At 44.8% G+C, this 18,658-nt stretch overlaps 6 protein-coding genes and 1 long non-coding RNA gene across 8 annotated transcripts in view; 1 reads left to right on the forward strand and 6 right to left on the reverse strand.

Annotated features, from left to right (window-relative positions):
* Positions 1-3,769, reverse strand: part of LOC117590259 (T-complex protein 1 subunit beta) — a 29,490-nt gene extending 25,721 nt beyond the window's left edge. The window contains exons 1-4 of one of the 2 annotated variants that reach the window (XR_004574275.1): positions 3,623-3,769; positions 2,476-3,165; positions 1,440-2,067; positions 640-1,351 (exon numbers count right to left, since the gene is read on the reverse strand). Coding sequence is in view for 1 of the 2 variants with exons in the window: in XM_034282746.1 (XP_034138637.1) it covers positions 1,065-1,351; positions 1,440-2,067; positions 2,476-3,165; positions 3,623-3,625 (1,608 nt within the window). In the remaining variant the exon portion in view is untranslated. Of the gene's footprint in view, positions 1-587; positions 1,352-1,439; positions 2,068-2,475; positions 3,166-3,622 lie in introns of those variants that run through there. The other variant, XM_034282746.1, reaches the window with a different exon arrangement.
* Positions 3,770-4,054: 285 nt separating this feature from the next.
* On the reverse strand, positions 4,055-4,918 carry LOC117590261 (pre-rRNA-processing protein esf2-like). Its single transcript, XM_034282748.1, has 2 exons — positions 4,563-4,918; positions 4,055-4,501 (listed from the first exon to the last, which is right to left on the reverse strand). The coding sequence occupies exons 1-2, from the start codon at positions 4,873-4,875 to the stop codon at positions 4,128-4,130; spliced, it is 687 nt and encodes a 228-aa protein (XP_034138639.1). The 5' UTR covers positions 4,876-4,918; the 3' UTR covers positions 4,055-4,127.
* Positions 4,919-5,112: 194 nt separating this feature from the next.
* On the reverse strand, positions 5,113-5,856 carry LOC117590265 (AN1-type zinc finger protein 6). Its single transcript, XM_034282751.1, has one exon. It carries the CDS (start codon positions 5,783-5,785, stop codon positions 5,261-5,263), a length of 525 nt encoding a protein of 174 aa, XP_034138642.1. The 5' UTR covers positions 5,786-5,856; the 3' UTR covers positions 5,113-5,260.
* On the reverse strand, positions 5,712-6,831 carry LOC117590267. Its single transcript, XM_034282752.1, has 2 exons — positions 6,699-6,831; positions 5,712-6,334 (listed from the first exon to the last, which is right to left on the reverse strand). Exons 1-2 carry the CDS (start codon positions 6,753-6,755, stop codon positions 5,885-5,887), a joined length of 507 nt encoding a protein of 168 aa, XP_034138643.1. The 5' UTR covers positions 6,756-6,831; the 3' UTR covers positions 5,712-5,884.
* A 605-nt stretch (positions 6,832-7,436) lies between these two features.
* On the reverse strand, positions 7,437-8,354 carry LOC117590269. Its single transcript, XR_004574277.1, has 2 exons — positions 7,883-8,354; positions 7,437-7,821 (listed from the first exon to the last, which is right to left on the reverse strand). It is a non-coding gene; the product is annotated as an uncharacterized LOC117590269 (long non-coding RNA).
* A 1,241-nt stretch (positions 8,355-9,595) lies between these two features.
* Positions 9,596-10,192, reverse strand: LOC117590268 (sarcocystatin-A). The gene is made up of 2 exons (XM_034282753.1): positions 9,937-10,192; positions 9,596-9,868 (listed from the first exon to the last, which is right to left on the reverse strand). Exons 1-2 carry the CDS (start codon positions 10,155-10,157, stop codon positions 9,649-9,651), a joined length of 441 nt encoding a protein of 146 aa, XP_034138644.1. The 5' UTR covers positions 10,158-10,192; the 3' UTR covers positions 9,596-9,648.
* An 848-nt stretch (positions 10,193-11,040) lies between these two features.
* Positions 11,041-15,746, forward strand: LOC117590260 (SET domain-containing protein SmydA-8). Its single transcript, XM_034282747.1, has 2 exons — positions 11,041-12,133; positions 15,002-15,746. The coding sequence occupies exons 1-2, from the start codon at positions 11,282-11,284 to the stop codon at positions 15,629-15,631; spliced, it is 1,482 nt and encodes a 493-aa protein (XP_034138638.1). The 5' UTR covers positions 11,041-11,281; the 3' UTR covers positions 15,632-15,746.
* Positions 15,747-18,658: the final 2,912 nt, after the last annotated feature.

The following is an 18,658-nucleotide window of genomic DNA, read 5'->3' on the forward strand; positions in this document are numbered from 1 at the left end:
ATTGCAGTAGCAGGGAACGGCAGGAGTTAGTTCCATTGGACATGGATGGGGCAAAGACGAATCATCGTTCATTTCCATGCAAAATTTCAATTCGAACCCCATTGTGTTTCAATTGATAATTAAATTGTTATGGCGGTTATGGCTACAACATAATTTTTAAGATAAAATTTGCTCATTTGCCTGCCACTCGGGAAGTACTTTCCCTGGCAGGAGAATGTGCAAGCCTACTCGTGGACGTCCAATGTGGCATGCATTTAGCGCAAGTTTCAGATTTTGAATCACTTTGCGAACCAGCTCTCCGACTGAATCTACTGATCAGCGACGACCTGCACTCGTACGACCACGAGATAGTCTTCAGCTGCAACCAGCTGTTGTTGGAGCGTATGGGTAAGATCTATATAATCTTTTTATTGTGTTCATTGTCACCGTTGATACGGGCAACTATTGGGCACAGTTTGAGGAGCTGCAGTTTGCCCAACCCAATGCCACTCATCAATTAAGCATTAAGCACGCATTCGAAATAAAATACACAATTTAGTGTTTAGTTTTGTTAAGCATATAAATATGATCGTTTTTATTTTCATTTCTTTGTGGTCTTTCGGTCTTTCTCTTTGTGAGTGTTGCGTGAGTGTGAACGACTCGACTCTCTTTCGCCTCGCTGCACATATCAATAATGTTTACAATAATTGTATTCATTTGCAAGTTGTTTGGTGTTTGTTTTGTTGTTGTGTAGTTTAGTTAGCTGAACATTTTTGAAATGCTTTAATTTTGTTCGTCCTACGATGCTTCTGTGGCAGCCAGAGTCTGCTGTTTACCAAAGCTGGGCTTTATCTTGTTTCTTTTGTTGTTTGACAATCATTTAATGTGTGAGAGCAGTGCGTTTAAATGAATCAAAAAGTGTTTAGCGAGAGGAGGTAGGGGTAGTGGGGTTATTTGTATTGTTTATAAACAAACAAAAGACACGTGAAAATGTTAAACGAGGTTGTATGGGGGGTATGGGGCGGGGGGTTGTTTTACAAAAAAAAACATGATCCTAGAACAAGAGAATACTTAATGAGTCTAGTCTAGCAGTAGCCACGATCGGGCACACGACGGCGAGGCGCACACTTGATGATGTTGTCCACACGCAGTATCATTTCGGCAGCCTCCGAGGCAGACATGAGTACCTGTCGCTTGACGGCATACGACTCGGTGATGCCCAATTCGCGTACATTGGCCACCTTGCCCTCGTCCATGTCCAGACCTAGCTGGTTCTTGCCCTGGGCATGACCAGCCCGCAGCTCGGAGACCAGCTGAGCGGAATCGTAGCCAGCATTATCGGCAATGGCTGTGGGCAGCGACAGCAGAGCACCTAGAAAAAAAAGGCGAGAGAAAGCAATCAATATAAATCTCTGTCCATCACTTCCCGGAAGGGGGGAGGGTGTGCTGGGGACACTTACGTCCAAAAGCCTCAATGGCAATGGCTTCCTTGCCGGAGGTGAGGGCGGCCTTCTTGAACACAGCATTGGCCATGAGAGCCTCTGAGCAGCCACCACCATAAATGATGCGCGACTCCTTGACTGTGGCAGCCAATACACAGAGGGCATCGTGCAGCGAACGATCGGCCTCATCCAGAATCTGTTGGGTGGCACCGCGAATGACGATCGTGCAGGCCTCACCCAGCTTAACGCCACTGAAACGCAACAGTGTATCTTCACCGATCATGACCTGTTCGATCAAATCGCACTCGCCCAGCTTCACCAGCGATGGGTTCTCAAAGGTGGAGGCAATCTCACCGCCAGTGCAGTATGCCAGACGCTCGATGCCATCAAAGTCGGCATGCTCGATGGCCATCACCTTGGCATCGGCAAAAAGCTGTTCCGGGTAATTGTAGATCAGCTGACGATTGATGAACACATTGCATTTGTGATTGAGAATCTTGTTGACTTTCTCCTTCATCTTCTCCTTTTCGGCCATCTCCAGATCGGCGATTTTGGCCAATGAATCGACCTTAATGCTGCTGCCAAATACCTTGATCTTGTCCGTGTCCATGGGCGTATTGGCAATGAGAATTTTTGCATTCTTAATCTAGAGAGAGGAAGAGGAGGGAGGACACAATGCTAGAATATAAACAACAACAAAGCGAAATCAAATCACAATACAAATGAGGCAAACACACTCTGTTTATAAATGCATTTCTATGCAAAGTTTTTAAATAATTTCCATTTGTTTGCACCTTCTTTGATTTATTTGCAAAGTCACGCGCGACACCTTCGATTGTACAACACTGGAAAAGCTCTACTCTGCCGTTGTATTGATGGATGGATGGACTGCACATCAAACTCGTCAAAATGGCTGTGATATGAGATCAAAAATACATAGCTCACAGTCATTTTGACGCGATAATATGCAGCAGCAGACGCAGAAAGAGAGAGAGAGAGCTTGGTTGGCTTTGGTTAGTGGGGGGGAGGGGGGTTGCTGGTCATTGACACTTACACGCTGTGGCTGATGAACACCTGGCTTCTTGTCCAGCAGGAAACCATCATCCAGGAACGAATCACCCAATGTGCCACCAGACTTCTTTATGATCTGTATGGACTTGAGCTCGCCGGAGCCCTTCAGACGTAGGACAGCATCAACGGCGAGATTCGCAAAGAACTCCTTGTGCTGGTGCAGGATCTTGGAGGACAGCGTGGTGCGTGCAATGTTAAGTAGATCTGCCTTGAATGTCTCATCGTTGGCAGAGTTGTCCTGGGCAACGGCAGTCAGCGCTTCGAGCGCCACTTGGGTGGCCATGCGCCAGCCGGAGACTATTATCTGTGGATGGAGCTTCTGTTCGACCAGCTTCTCGGCCTCGCGCAACAGCTCGGCGGCCAGCACAGTGACCGAGGTGGTGCCATCGCCAACCTCTTCGTCTTGCACACGCGACATGTCAACCAGAATCTTTGCTGCTGGATTGTCAACGCCCACGGCACGCAATATGGTGGCACCATCATTGGTGACCTCCACCTGGCCTGCATTGCGGCCATTGGCAACTAGGATTTTGTCCATTCCCTTGGGTCCCAGTGTGCTCTTCACCAGATCACCGATGGCAATGGCGCCAATGAACGAGGAGAGACGAGCCATTTCGGCCTTCTCCTCCTGCGCCTCATTCTTGAGCACGCGCACGGGATTTAGAGACATCTCCTGCATGAGGAAAAGTAAACATTTGTTGTTTAGAGTGTATCAGCTAATTTCATTCTCCCATTCGTCTCATCGCCTCGACCTAACCCCTAAAATTGCGAGAGAGCGGCGAGTGATTCATCGCTTGAGCATCACAAAACGGCGTGCATTGCATTCTAGAAAGTTCTACTTTTGCTCATTTTGTAATAATTGCATTACAAATGCAAGAAAACCATTCTAATTTGTACAATATTAAGAACATTCTGGAAGGGCAAGGCGCTCCCCGCTCACGTGCGAAGCGGCCGCCTGTCAAAATGGCTTGGGCTTTGTGGTCGCTCGAGTCACCGTCGGGGCCACACACCCGGCAATTGAAAATGCTAATTTGTATGAAAACATCAATGAAAACTAACAAATTGTACTCTCAACTTAACACTTGCACTGCAAACAACTAAAAAAATATAGATTTTTGATTTAAATTTACCATTTTCTATGTGTAATTAATAAGTTTTGATCACAGAATTTACGAATACCACACGGGCGCAACAAAGGAAAATGGCGGAATGCTAGGGATGCTAGATATATATTGATACATCAATATATCGATGTATGCATATTATTTTTCTTGATAATGTATTTTCTAGGCGATGTTTTTTTTCTGATGAAAATATTAATATGGTTTTTATGTGGTATATGTTTGATCGACGGCACTACTTCTTACTGTTTAAAGCAAATCGACACAATGTGTATGCTTTGATACCTCGTTAGACCTTGCGGTTTTTTATTATTTGCATGTTTGACGATGAACAGGGACAAAACGATATTTCTGTGCGATATACATAACTTAGCTGCGTTTTATTTGAAATAAGCTAATTGTTAATAGAGTTTATGACCATTAGGATATAAGGCGAATCTGTTGTAATTGATAATCATAAACTAAATATGTATATTTCACTCCAGTTCTACATAAAAATAATTATTTCTAAGTGCTACGCCTCATTCTTATTGCCTTGGTCAAGTTTTTTCGACTTTTTGGCCTGCTTTTTGAGGTGCTCGCTCTTGTCCAGATTGTTTTGGAAGAATGTCGTCTCCTTGCGGGCCTGGGACACCTCTGTTTGTAGACGCTGCTTATGCACAGCCTGCTCATAGTTCATGCGTTCGGTGAGATGAACCCACTTGAAACGCGGCAAGTACTTCATGCTCCACAACGAATCGTAGAACTGGGAGCTCTTACGCGTCGAGATTTGCTTGTTGTTCAGCAAAGGTACAATTTGTTTGGCCACACGCTTCGACTCGAACTCAACCCAGCCCTCGGTGAAGTGAATGTTGTAGCGCTTACGCTTGTTCTTCTTTGCCCTGTCACCTATGGACACGAGGAGGATAATCATTTGCCTGTGGCTGGTAAGGCACGTGCTTTCACTCACTTGACTGCTTCTCAGGCTGCAGATATACGCGTCCAATCTTGCCGCACTCCCCCAGGATCTCCCGTAGACGTGTCACGTTCATGTGCCTTGGTATGTTTGATATATAAATAATGCCCTTCTTGCGTTTCTTCTTCTGAACTGTGGCGGAGGAGCTTGATTTGAAGTTGGCCAAGTCCATTTCATCATCATCATCCGATGCACCTGCCTCCTCGTGGACCTCCTCGTCTAAGGCCGCACCACTGTCGACCTGCATCACTTCCGCTGGGGCAAGTAGCTTCGGTTTTGATTTTGTTTTGGTTTTAGTTTTTTGCATTTTCTCGTGGTGTCTCTGCTGCAAGGTTTTAGAGATGTAACAAAATTAGATGTCTCTGTCGATAGTCTTCACGCTTATCGATAGATTAATGCAATAAATGAGTATTCCCGTCTAATTTATTTTAAAAAATAAATAAATTATGCGAATAAATTATATTATGCCGACACAGTCCTTTGATTTTTATCGACCACATTGATGATCACGTAATACAAAGCCAAGAAATTAAAAAATAGCTGATATGATAGGAGATTAGCTGGTATTTTATTGTTGGTATTTTTTGGTTAGTATTTTACAGCATGGGACTATTTCTGGTTTGAATTTTGTGCATCCTGCGATGCATTTTTGGATGGAAAAGCTATTTATTGGTATGTTTTATGTATGGACGCTATATATCTGGCAACTTTTTGGCCACAGTAACCGGATTGTCACGACGGATCTCATTGGCGCCCAATTCGCGGTAGTCGAAGCTGCAGTCATGCCGGTCGCTGTAGCGATGGACTGCGCAGTAAATGCCGCCACAACGGCATGGGAATGCTCCAGTCAGACCCAATTTCTTACCACACTTGTGGCAGCGATTCTTCTTATTTTCCCCTGGTGTCTCTGTACTCATATCCTTCTGCTCCTCCGTGGCATCAGTTTTCGTATCACCATTCTGCTCGGTTGTCTGGGTTTCCCGAATTTGCTGTTCGCTTGCCTGCAAACACGGACACAATTGATGCGTGCCCGAGTTGTCGATATGTATGGGGCCATGGGCAGACTCCAGTGGCTGTCCCAGTACGCCCATCCAATCGCTGATCGAGACATCTTGGAAAGCGGCTGCATAACGCTTGGGACGGTTGCGTGCTTTTGAAGATTTTAGTATTTCCAACGGCTTCGCCGTGATATGACTACGAATCGTTTTAACAAACATTATTTTTAGTGATTTTGGCAGCTATCTCCTATCTGAAAATGTGAAGTTTCTCTACAGCTTACTTGCCAATGCTATATTCGAACCGATGTGGACATCCCCCTAGGCATTACCATTGATGACGTCGGTCATGTGCCGGCGAAACCAATCGCCCACCGGTGTCCTCAGCACACAGGCGAAGGCACTGTAGCACCAGTCTAAGACCAGTCCACTCGACACTCTTCGCGCCTTTGCATTGCAGCCATTGATGGCCGGCAGTGCCTGCTCCACATTTAATCGACGTGGTCCCCCAAAACTGTGGACAATGCGCAGTGCATCGAATCCAGTGTCGTCGTGCCACAGTTCCAGGCGTGCCCAGAAGCAGTGAACGTATCGCTGCACATGCGGCAGATTATCATACTGCATCCGATCCATTCGTACTCGCTGGGCGTGACTCAGGTTTACACTGCACAGGTCACGCGCCCGCAGCAGTGCCAGCGATTGGGGGTCTCTCCCCAGTGGAGATGTTATTGGTGTGGGTGTGGGTCTGGCCAGGGCTCCGATTTGCAGCATCTATAATTGCATTTGGAGGAATAGTAAACAAATATGTACATACATAGCTTCAACCGATTCACTTGCAGTGCCTAACCCCCAGTGCAGGCTTGTCTAAGTTTTGTCGCGTTCGAGCGCGTCTCACACCGTTTCTGCTCGTTCAATAAGGTCACACCTGGTATTATTAGCCCTAAACTAGTTATGCAAACATGTCTTACTCTACAAAAGCTATTCTTGGATAAAGTATAATCATGGATTGTTTTTGATTGTTTGAAAAAGTTTCCGCAGCTGTGGCTGCAACCTGCAACCGGTTTCTTGCGCTCTGCCTTTGTGGGGTGGAATCTGATCTCTTGATTTCGAGAATCATGTCATGGAGACTACTCACCCCCAGAAGCACCAGCAACAGGAACAGCGGCAGACAGATCAGCGACCGTTGGCCCATTGCGATCAGTGGGTATCGTCTGTAGTCTCCGTTGCAGTCACAAAACTGCACTAAGCTGTAGAGAGCTGTCTGGACAATAATTTAAGCTTATCTGGGATTATGAAGATTATCTAATCAGCGCCATCATCCCAAATCCCATGTGCAAAATAGTGAGGGGAGGGAGTAGTCGTCAGGGATCTCGCTCGCCGTCCGCTTCTCGTCATCTCCCTCCTCCACTCTGCTCCACTCGAAATTTTTTGAAGCGAAATTGGCAGTCGCAGCTGCTGTTCGTCATCTGTTTTATGTTAACACATAAGTCGCGGATCTGTGTTCTGTTCCAAGTGTTCGGTCAGGTCTTCATTCAGACATGGCTATATGGATCGCCTAGATCATCGTGTGCATATGGAACGCAACGGCAACGGCAACGGCAACGGCAACTTTTCGTAACATTCCACACTCGCATTTTGGTTGTAAACAAGATTTTCTTTTTTCTTTTTCTCTCATTTCAATCGAATGTGGCGGAGGAGGGTTAGTCGCGGTCTCAGGTGGGCAGGCAGGGACCTTGCGAATGGCGCAGAAGGCAAAATCCATATCCAAATCGAATCCACATCGCCATCGACATAGCCATCCCACATCCCACATCCCACATTCAAAAGCAAATCAAAACGAATTTGATTCGACAGGCAACCGCAACGATAGAAATAAAATTGATTGCGTTAAAGTGTATTAAAATCAAATGCAAAATATGTCCACCGCAAATAAGTCCACATGTTGATTCAATGCCTCGAATCCAGGATCCAAGAGTGAGGGCCTATTGAAAGATGGACTTTTAAGGTTGCTAGCGATCAGCGGAGCTATCCTTTTACATTTAAACTATTATGACAGTAACTATGAAGTATTCTTAGGTAACGGGCCATTGAAGCTCAACGTTAGGAAAACAGTTCAACTTATTTCAACTTAAGAATATATGTATTATCTTATAGCAACTTTTAGGGTTTGCTCCGCAATAGACCTTCGTAAGACCTGCTGTGCGCTTGGTTTCCACTTGCCTTAATATTTGATATATAGCCCACGTGTGTGATGTGCACTGGAAAACCAATTAAACTCAAATGAATTGTGACAGAGACTTGTGGCCTGGCTATCCAGACCATTTCCATTCACAGCAATCTACAGATGCATTTGAATATGTACATTTGTATCTTCAATCAACACAATTACCCTTCCATGTCGGCACGGATGCATCTTAGTGCTTGCAATGGGCCACGCAAACAGTTCACCCGATCTTCTGCTGCGACAACTATCAGATCCCATCCTTCAAGTCGGGGACAGGGGGCATTGTGGTGTGATTGGGGTGAGGTTCATTCAACGCCAAATTTGACGCCATCAAGCGGGTGCCCAACCTTCGTCTCCGTCCGCTCCGTCTTCCGGCTGCAATGCTGAACTGCCTAACGCCGCGCGCCGTGTATGTTGCCGTGACAAAGACGCGAAAAATTGTAATTGCAATTTTTTTTTTTTTTCATCGCTTGTCGCCGTCGCCGTCGTCGTTGGTCGCATTGCATTTTGCCTACCTTAAAATTATAAGTAAAATTTACAATTTTTAATTGACTCTGAAAAATACAAAAACAAAAAATATATATCGAAAAACACGCCAAAAACTGAGGAAAAACATCAGCTACAGAAACAACAGAAACATGGCATAGATTTTTGGTTTTCAGCAAATTTTCATAGATATTTTGGTGCGGAAAGCGAATCAAAAAGGGTACAGGCGGGTGGAGTACGAGGTAATAAATATTTTTGGTTTTTCTTGAGAGGGGGGCCTCGGCATTTGCCACACGGCTTATTTATATGTACTAAATACTTACACACATGTGTACATACTTGCTTTCATTTCGATTAACTGTAATTATTCAACGTTCCTCTCTCTTTCTCTCTCTCACTGCCACTCTCTTGGCAGCGGACGTGCAAGTGCAACGCCTGGAGTGGCGCCACCTGACAGCAGCAACTGGCAAAATTCGTTTTTTTTTGGATCTGATGCTGCTGCTGCTGCTGCTGCTGGCGGATCTGTGGCAACTTTGTCTGACATGGACGACGACATGGCAATGAGCACACCACACCACCGGCCACGGGGCAATGGCGCCAAATTCTTCATTGCCAGCGGAGCGTTGCAAAAACGCGTCAAAGCGCCAATAAAATGGGATTTGGATTCCTGTTGCCATTTGCATATTTTGCAAGCAATTTGCACACATCGAATCTTATTATATTATAATAATTTTTGGTTTTTCGTTGTTGTTGTTGTTGTGCGGTGTGTTTATTTTGCATATCATTAAATTAAAGTTGTTGCTGGTGCCACATAGCCACTGGCACTGGCACAGGCACTGCGACTGCCACTGGCACTGCGACTGCCACTGGCACTGCCTCTCGGAGGTTGGCATTAGCTGTCGGAAGGCGAATTTTGAGCCAATTTGCAGACTGCATTTTGGCCTGACGACTGACTCTGATGCACGTGAGTCGTCTTCGTCACCCCGTCCCGGGTGCGTTGCGGGGGTCTGGCACGTCAGACGCGAATGGAGGCAGCGGCCAAAGAGGCGGTGGCCAATTTGCAAGTTGTCTAGTGTAAGTATTAGTTATATTTATTCCCTGTCTGCAAGTAGATAGTATTTGCAACAGAAATGTGCAAATTTTGCTTAATTTATCAAGAGTACGGAACGGATTAGGCATGGACGGCATTGCCAACAGCGAAATATGAGCAGAGATCGAAGCCAGGAGCAGCTAAAGGGGAGCTTTATGGAGCTTTATGAAGCTTTAGCTGCAGCAGAATGTAAGCAAGACTTCGAAGTAAAAAAAAGTAAATCATTGGCAGCTTGGGTTGTCCTTCAGAAAGAGCACAAAATCGTTTCAAATAAAATGTCAAAACTTATTCAATTCGAACGCGTAGTCGGGCATACAATGTCTTAACTACCTCCGGCTCGTTGGGGCAGTTGAAGGTGATCTGAATGCCATTGGGCAGCCAGTGTCTGGACCAGATCCTCACCTCGCACACTTTGGTGGCACCATTCGGTTCAATTAACTCCACAATGTACGAATTCAGAGAGCCGGCGACCACCTGTACGGTGGTTGACATTATTTTCGAGACTCTAAAAGACACCAAAAAACAGAACAGAGGACTATGATTAATGACATAGGCATCTACCTAATGACTCACCGATAGCTGGGTCCCTCGCCAGCGGCCAAAGTGTCCAGGGAAGACGTCAGCGTTGCATGAGCTCTGTCCAGCTCCGCAACAGTCAATGTCCTGGGTGCACCGAGTCCACCGATTGCTGGGGGTGGAACTTCTCCATCACCGTGAGGACTGCCACTGACCAGAGCACCAATGCCAGACAATGCCAATGCCAGGCAAATGAGCAGAAATTTATGCTTGAACATTTCGTTTGATTTTCAAAACAAAAACTGATCTGTGCTTTGCCATTCGAGTCGATCTTTATAGGCAGACAAAACAGCGCTCCCTCCCTCGCTCTCTCTCTGGCCAAAGTTCTTGGGGGTCATGCTTACCTCCTCCTATCTCCAATGTGATAATGGAATTGAAATTAGAATCTGTTTTGGTTCATTTTAAATGTACAGTACAGTGCGCTTCATAAATGACATTACTTCCGCACACTCACTCAGCCACACAAAACACAAAACACAAAAGAGCACTCGGCGGAGGCACCAGTTGAATCGTTCATCATTCGATACTGGCAGTGGCCTGAGCCGGCAGTGGCAGCATTCTTGGCGCAACTCCAGAGCGCTGTCAGAAGTGCACAAAAATCCATTGCCGATTTGTATGAGAACATACGGGATGTCTGTACATCCGCCAGCGGACAAGTCATCCGTCCATCCATCCGTTCGTCTGCTCATCCATCCATCCCATCCATCCATCCGATCGTACATTCAACTGCGTGGCACCCGTTGCATTTTTGTCAGATCACAAACCAAGTGCTGTACATCCATGTCTATAAGGGGACAAGGATCGCAGTTGGGATCGGGAATAATGATGGCACATGATGCCTGTCTGTGCTCGTACCCACCCCCACAGCACACAGCACACAGCACACAGCACACAGCACACAGATCCAAAAATCCGATGGGGCAGCACTCGGATATTTTCAGCATCGTTTTGGGGGTTTGGGTGTTGAGGTTGAGATCGGTAAGATCGCGCGCTGTCGTCGTTCGGTTCGCGATCGCTCGTTGAAAGCGAATTCTCAGCTTTTTCACTGTGCAAACGATTTTTCCGTCCGACTTTTCACATAAAAATCATGCAAGGCTGGAAAACGGCGACAGTTTACAACAAACGGCAGCCGCGAAAAGAACTCCGCCCAGCGATAACACCAACAAAAAGAACAGAAGAAAGAAAACAAAAAGAGTTTTCAAACAAAAACTAACGACAGACCCAAACTCACAGAGAAGAGGAAGGGGTTTCCCAGGAAAACTATTGCTATTGTGATACGATCGAATATTTCGTAGTTTGTATTTTGTTTTGTTAGTTTTTTTGTGTGTGGTTTACTCGCGCCATGATCTGCCCGAAGCGTACCTCGGAGCTGCTGGATCTGCATCTGGCACCGTTCAAGGATAAGGATCCGGCCTGGGAGGTGGGGGTATCAAAGATAGCCGGAAGGGGACTGATGGCCACGCGCAGCCTCAAGCGCGGCCAAATCATTTTCAAAGACATGCCGCTGCTGATCAGCCTGTCCGCCCACGAGGAGGACTCCCTGAATACGTGCAGTGTGTGCCTGACGGAGCTGCCGGACACGCGTTTCATGTGCCGCATGGGCTGCGGCCTGCCCGTCTGCAGTCTCTGCTCCAAGAAGAAACAGCACAAGAACGACTGCGATCTGCTCAAGTCGTGGGGCCCCAATGAGCCCGAGGTGGCCAATTCGGTGATCATACGGCTGCTGTGCGTGGCCCGGGCCCTCAATCTGAACAAGGACCAGCGCGATCTGATCTACTGTCTGCAGGCGAATCTGGATAACAATCATCGCGTGGAGGTGCGCAACGCGGCCAAGTGCTTCAAGAACTTCCCCACCGACAAGAAAATCTTCGAGATCATGAACCGCACCGTGGCCGTGCTGCGAACAAACGGATTCGACAAGACCACCGATCGCACCAACGACAATCAGGAGTTCAACTATCGCGCCCTCTATCCCCTCTTTGCTGTCATGAATCATGACTGCATTCCCAACACATACTACACCTTCGAGGCGAAGACCAACATAATGATCGTGCGCGCCGCCGTCGACATACCCGAGGGCTTTGAGATCACCACAACCTATACGAAATTATTCACGGGCAACATTGCGCGACATTTATTCCTCAAAATGAAGAAGGGCTTCACTTGCAAGTGCTCCCGCTGCTCCGATCCAACGGTAAGCAACACAAATCCCTTAACCTATTTATTAGTTGCTGACAAAAACAATGTTTTCGTATCATTTGTGGTTTGAAATCAGGGGCAATCAGAGATACATCGTTTACAGATTGAAATCTTAATTGGAATTCTTTTGATTCAGATAAATAAAAGATCATTTGTGATAATCAAATGAATACATTCATTGAGCGATCAACATCCATTAACATCGATCTTTAGTTATTGATCAGCAGGGACTTCTAATAAAGATATTTTGGCATACAAATTGCATTTATTGCATTTTACTCTCGCCTCTCACCAACTCGAAGATTGCTCCATTTCGCGTCACTTCTTGAGTGTTTCGAACGGCAATTGTTTTCCCATGCCAAGATTATCAGACAGACAGAGCCAAGTGGTGAGAGATCTGCCAGCTGTGTAAACTATTTAACCAATTAACCAACAAATTCGAGGTCGATCAAATACATTTGAGACCATTGGGACCATGAGTACGAGTATATGAACTGCTTTCGAGATCCATCAAGCGAAGACAATATCGTGGCATCCTTCCATTTAGTAGTTTGCGAATGAATTCCTTTTGATTTTGGCCGACTATTTGTTCATTTGTTGTTGTTGTTCTTGGGGTTGCGAGGGGCAAAACTTTCATTAAGGATTTCCTGTGCACATCAAAAATTCATCCGAAAACAATTAAACCAGCAAAAGAACACACAAACACCCCATCGCTTCGTTCGTTCCACTCGTATTATTACAAGTTTTTGGTCTTGTTATTGTTTTGCCTCCCGCGCGCTCTGGGGGCATTCTCAATCCGAAATCCTCACACTTCCAGGCGCAACAAGTGGCGGCCTTTTGCAGTCCAACAACAGCAACAACATTCGAAATTTGTGTGTGTTCTTTTTGAGCGAGCCGAAAACCATTCAATTAAATCACAAATAAATAGATGTGATTCCAAAAAGCTTTTAAATTTGCTTGATTCCATGCATATATTTGTGCGCCAGAGGGAAGTGGGTTTGTTGGTGCCTGAATCTAGATTTCTATATCTATTTTTTCTTTTTGTTTAGCGCTTCGATTTCTATATTGACATAGACCACATATTTTCTGTGGATTTTCGCCGGCATTTCGACTTGAATTTGATTTTCAAAGATTCCTAAATACATTTTTGTCGCATTTTTTCACCTGTTTTTTGGTGATAATATTTGTTGCTCTTTTTTCCCTGTTGTTGTTATTATTTTAATCGTTTTTGTTTGGCTATATGTGTGTATGTACCATTAAAAGAAAAAAGATTTTTGTTTCTTGGCCAGGGCCACATGTAGCGCCGTCGAGTCGTTATTTCCCATTTGACATTCGCATTTTCGAATGCGAGACACAACCAAAGTAGAGGCCACTGTCATATAATGTAGCATATATTTTATACACGAAAAACGCATAGGTCATTCAGAACACAAACAAAAGGAAATGGAAAGTTGCATAGCTTTACAGATTTGACTATAAATAATAATCCTAATCACCTTGTTTGCCGCTCTCTGACCTTGAAGTGTTTTGTTTTGTTTTTCTTTTCGGTTGTAATGGCACGATCCATCCTTTACTCTGTGTGGAATCGGTTCATTGAACTGGGTGTCCCAGGGTGTCTATCTATGAGTCACCCACAACATACAGAAGAGAGGGCGCTTCCTTTCAACCATCCGCTATCTGCTATCTGCTATCCGCTATCCGCTATCCGCTACCGATTTGCAACCGATCTGCGGATCGGATCCATTAATTATCGAGTTAAATTTATGGACAAGCAAATTGGCCAAGCGATTCAAATATTTAATAGACATGACGTCGCTGGCTGCTGAGTGTGCGTGGCTCTCCCTTAACAACCAGATTCCATGTTGAACTGATCATCATCATCATCGTCATCGTCATCGTCCCTGCATATGAGTATTCCGTGTGCCGTGTTCCGTACACTTTACTAAATACTTTTCCAGATGGATACACGTACCTATCTATGTATATACATACATATGTGAGTTTTCATTTAGATATTTATCGATCGCACGAGCGAATACGAGATAAAATGCACACGTAGCGACATCTTTTTTATATTTATGTGTCAATTTTTTCTTGAGTTCTGCGTAGAGATACGCAAACATCCAATACGCACGCCTACATGCGATATATGTATGTGCACCGAATACATGCTTACTCGATGAACATGAATATGTATTTATATGGCAGATATATGCATATGCATGTATGGGTATGGACATAGTTATGAGATATAGAGATCACACGTTGAACTTGGTCAATCCGTTATGGATTATTTTTAGCTGCAATCGGAATCCTAACAATGCGAACAGCAGTTTCAGACAATTTGGCCTGGACCGGAATGAATGCCCAATGACTAATTCGAAATATATCTCCAAGAGATCCACCGCAGATCGTGTTTGCTCTGCTTTCAAGTGTTTCCAATTGTAAGTTGTGAGCTGAAAAGATATCTTTTACCTCTTCTAATAATGGGCATTTGATCCTTCTTTGCATTCATCGCAATTCTTCCTTCACTTATAAGTTATCGATCAATTATCTACTTTGCAACTTGAGTCTCCTGGTCGTTCATGGAATATAAATATTAATCTTCAATCAATTTAACTCTATCATTTGTAATCCTTTTGCCCTAAGTCTTGGGTGGGTGTTCTCTTCTTTTGGTTTGCTTTAGTCGACCCCTCACTGTCTTTTATTGAAATCGATCACTTATCGACTGCTCTTTGTATCACTAACTGATCATTAAACGAATGCTTTTTGTGACATTTATGTATCACCTACCACGCACCTGTCAATCCTGTTGCCTTATCGATCATTAATTAATTGTTTGATTTTTCTTTTGCCAATGCAGGAGAAGGGCGCCTATATTTCGGGACTCTATTGCCGCGACACGAACTGCTCGGGACTGGTGGTGCCGGAGATCACAGGCTTGCCGCATCCCAACTACAATTGCTTGGAGTGCAAGCAAAAGTCCACGCATGCCCAGATGATGAAGTCGCAGGACTTTGCCAGCGGCGCCATCAATGCCAAGGCCAACTCGAACTCGCTGCGCACCTTGGTGCAGTACCTGAACGAGAAGAGCGACAACTTCATACCCAGCAGCAACTATGTGGTGATCGATGCCAAGCTGACGGTGCTGCAGCGCCTTGGCCAGGGCCGTGAGGACTGCAGCGAGGAGCTGGCGGCCAATACGCGCCTCCGCTACAGTCGCGACGTCATCCAGGTGATGGATCAGCTGGGCTTGGGCGAATCCCTGGTGCGCACCCAGCTGCAGGAGCTGCTGCGCCGCGAGGAGGAGCTACGGGCCAAGCGGCTGGCCGAGGATGCCGAGAAGCAGCGCAAGTTGGCCGAGCTCCAGGCGAAGGCAGCCGAGGCGGACAAGCTACTGGCCGCCCTGGAAGAGGCTGCACGGGCCGAAGAGGTAGCAGCTGCTCCTGCTCCTGCTCCTGCACCCGCTCCCGCTGCCACTGAGACGGCTTAAGGTTGCCCTTAAGGGGCCAGGATTCAAGATGGCCTCCCCAGACCTTTCCCGAACTGTCACCCCCAACTCCAAGTAGTCACCCTCCCTCAAATTTGTTGTGTTGTGTGTACTAAACTTAATAATTGTATTTGTATTTGTATTTATTTATTTATAATAAATTAAAAATTATACTCGACGGCCCTGTGTGTCTTATGGGGGCTTTGGCAACGTTTTGTCAAAATGATTTTTAATCCATGCTGCTGCTGGCCCCAGACGACGCCCCACATTTTGAAAATAAACCCAGACAGAGGAGGATTACACTCGCAGCGCAGCGTCGCACCTTTGCTTCTAGAAACGGATGGTTCAGAATGGTTTCACTTGCCTGCCTTTAGACCTATCAAGAGGCTATTAAAGATCTGGATGGGCATACGAGTATATCAAATAAAGCAATCAATTTGGATAGCATTTGATTCGATTTGGTTATTAGCATTTGTTTTATTCGATATTAAAAAGTTGCAGGCGAACATTCAAATTGGGGGCCGCGTCTATTTTTGTGTTGGACCAGGCCAGGCGACTACTGACGCCTTCGCCTTCGCCTATGCCTTCGCCAAACGACCAAAGCGACAGTTTGGCGAGTCACAAGCGGGTTTACGATTCAATATACATATTCATAATTCTTCGGGACACATGCACCCAGGCATATATGTATGTATGTGCGAGTGTGTGTGTGTGTGTATGTACGTGTATCGTGTCTAATAAAAATTTGTTATTTGCCTCTTTCAATATTTGATTCAACTTTGTGCCGCCTCAGTAAATTGCTCATTAAATCGAAAGAAAATGTCTGCATAAAAAATAATTATCAAAAGCACATCATTCTCTCTCTCTCTCGTTCGCTTTATAATCCCTAGATCAGAAGAGCACAGAAACTATAGAAAAGAAATTTCGCAAAAATGGAAATATTTACAGGGATGACTGTCATGGGAGAAAAGCACACACGTACAGCAATACACCAGGGTTATGCTGTCCGTTAAGTCAGAGCTTTCACTGTAAACCAAACCTACAGCTTGGCTCCACCTGCCTCATCAATTTATTCGAAGAATTTTAGCTTCTTTCGTTGTCATCGAGTGCTTAGGAGGAGAATACGCTATAATATATGCCTGTGCGAAAAGAAATAAATATCCACTGTGGACACATCCATATATAAGTAAAGCCATATACTAATTTATATGGAATAGTATAGAGAATATGCAACAATCCCAATAACAATAAAGACAAGCCTCTAGCGGCCACTGCCACTGCCACTGTCATTGCCAAGGAGCCAAACAAATTTGAAAACTCAGAAATCATAAATAAAATTATAATAAAAATGCCAATAAATTATGCTGCATATACAGATGAACAACAAAAATAATGACCATCCGTCGTGTATCTATCTATCTATCGAACCAATTTACTACATATCTACATAGATGGACCATTCCATTGGCTATATCTGTATCTGCATCTGTCCATCGTTAGATGAAAGAACCAACCAGTCAGCCAAAAAAACAACAAAAATAACTCTGTCGCATGTGGATGTTCTAATCACAAATTGCTTTTTGCTCGGATCACAGACACACAATCGGACACGCAGCACACCAGGATATAGGGAAAGAGTGGAGAGGGTGTAGGGTGTAGGGAAAAGAGCTTGCACTCGGCTCAAATTTGATTAATTGCACGCAATTTCCATTCGCATACATGACATTTGTCTGCCGAATACCCTGTAACAAAGCGGGCATATGGGGATCATTGAACGCACTTCCCAATACCCAAACTTGTTGATTATATTATATTTATTCTTCGTGGAAGATCACAGCAAATAAGAAAATACTAACTATATTCAATCATAAGAATTGAAACATCTCATTTAAGATGTTCTCTTTGAACCACATATCATGGAAATAAACGTTCTGCATGCGACCACAAAGCTACCATACATACATTTGCGCATAAGCCCCATCGATGGCCCCATCTATAGATAAGCATTCAACTAGTTAAATTCCCTTTTGACTATCTCTCAGTAAGACCAACGAAACTCACTCTTTAGGCACAAAGATTGAAAGCTATCGCCTACAGGGTATGCCTTTGGTCGGTTCCTGCGAAAAGTGCGTGCCAGTTGGCTGCAAAGTGAAACAATCTTAATTGCGATGGCACCGTCATTTTCGGTTCTTTTCGGTGGTGTCTTGTCTCTTCAGCCAAAATCCCAATCCCAGTCCCAATGAGCGATGTGACAATGTGACCTGAGAGGCTGTCGGTTTGAATCCAACGACTCGTTGCCAGGAATCGAAAGTGAAATTTTGTGTTTTTTTTGTGACGGGGCAGGGCGGAGCGTAGCCGGTGGCGGCGTTTCCTTGTTTTGGCATACAATTTCGAATGTAATTTATGGCCAGACTGCCTGCAGTGCATATTAATTAAACGCTTTGATTTACTTTCCCAGTGTCGGGCAAGTTTCCTTGAGTTGCCCATCTGTTGTGTTATTTAAGCACATTTAATGAACAGCCAGTGGTCCAGTGAATGAATGAAAAGTGTGCCCATAAATAATTTGTTAGCCCATCCACGCAAAGGAATGCATCTGCATTTTGGCATCCATCCGGTGCGATGCATCCAGTTAGTGTCCAATTTTAATGGCATCGTTTCAAGTTTATAGTCAATGTCATGTGGCAGCCACTGGAAGGGGGCACTCACACAATGTCTACAATATACATATGCATGTACATAATTGTGGGCTATAATATACACAAAATAAACGAGGTGGAACGTTGTGTGTCGCCTTCAATACCAAATCGAATCAGTAAGTATGTACAAACATACATTTTTTAGTTATTCCAAAGTATTCCTTTTCTGAGCATAATTGTTTAGCAAATATTGTCCTGAATTGAATATGTTAATGATCATTTCTGTGTTTATTCATTTCTAGATTCCGGTAGATTTCAAGTTTATAGCTAAGCTTTATTTTCGCTTTTTCTCTGCGCCTTATAGCTTTTTGGCCAGCCTGTAAAGCTTTGGTTT

Source organism: Drosophila guanche, unplaced genomic scaffold (assembly GCF_900245975.1).
Source record: "Drosophila guanche unplaced genomic scaffold, DGUA_6, whole genome shotgun sequence".
NCBI lineage: Eukaryota > Metazoa > Arthropoda > Insecta > Diptera > Drosophilidae > Drosophila > Drosophila guanche.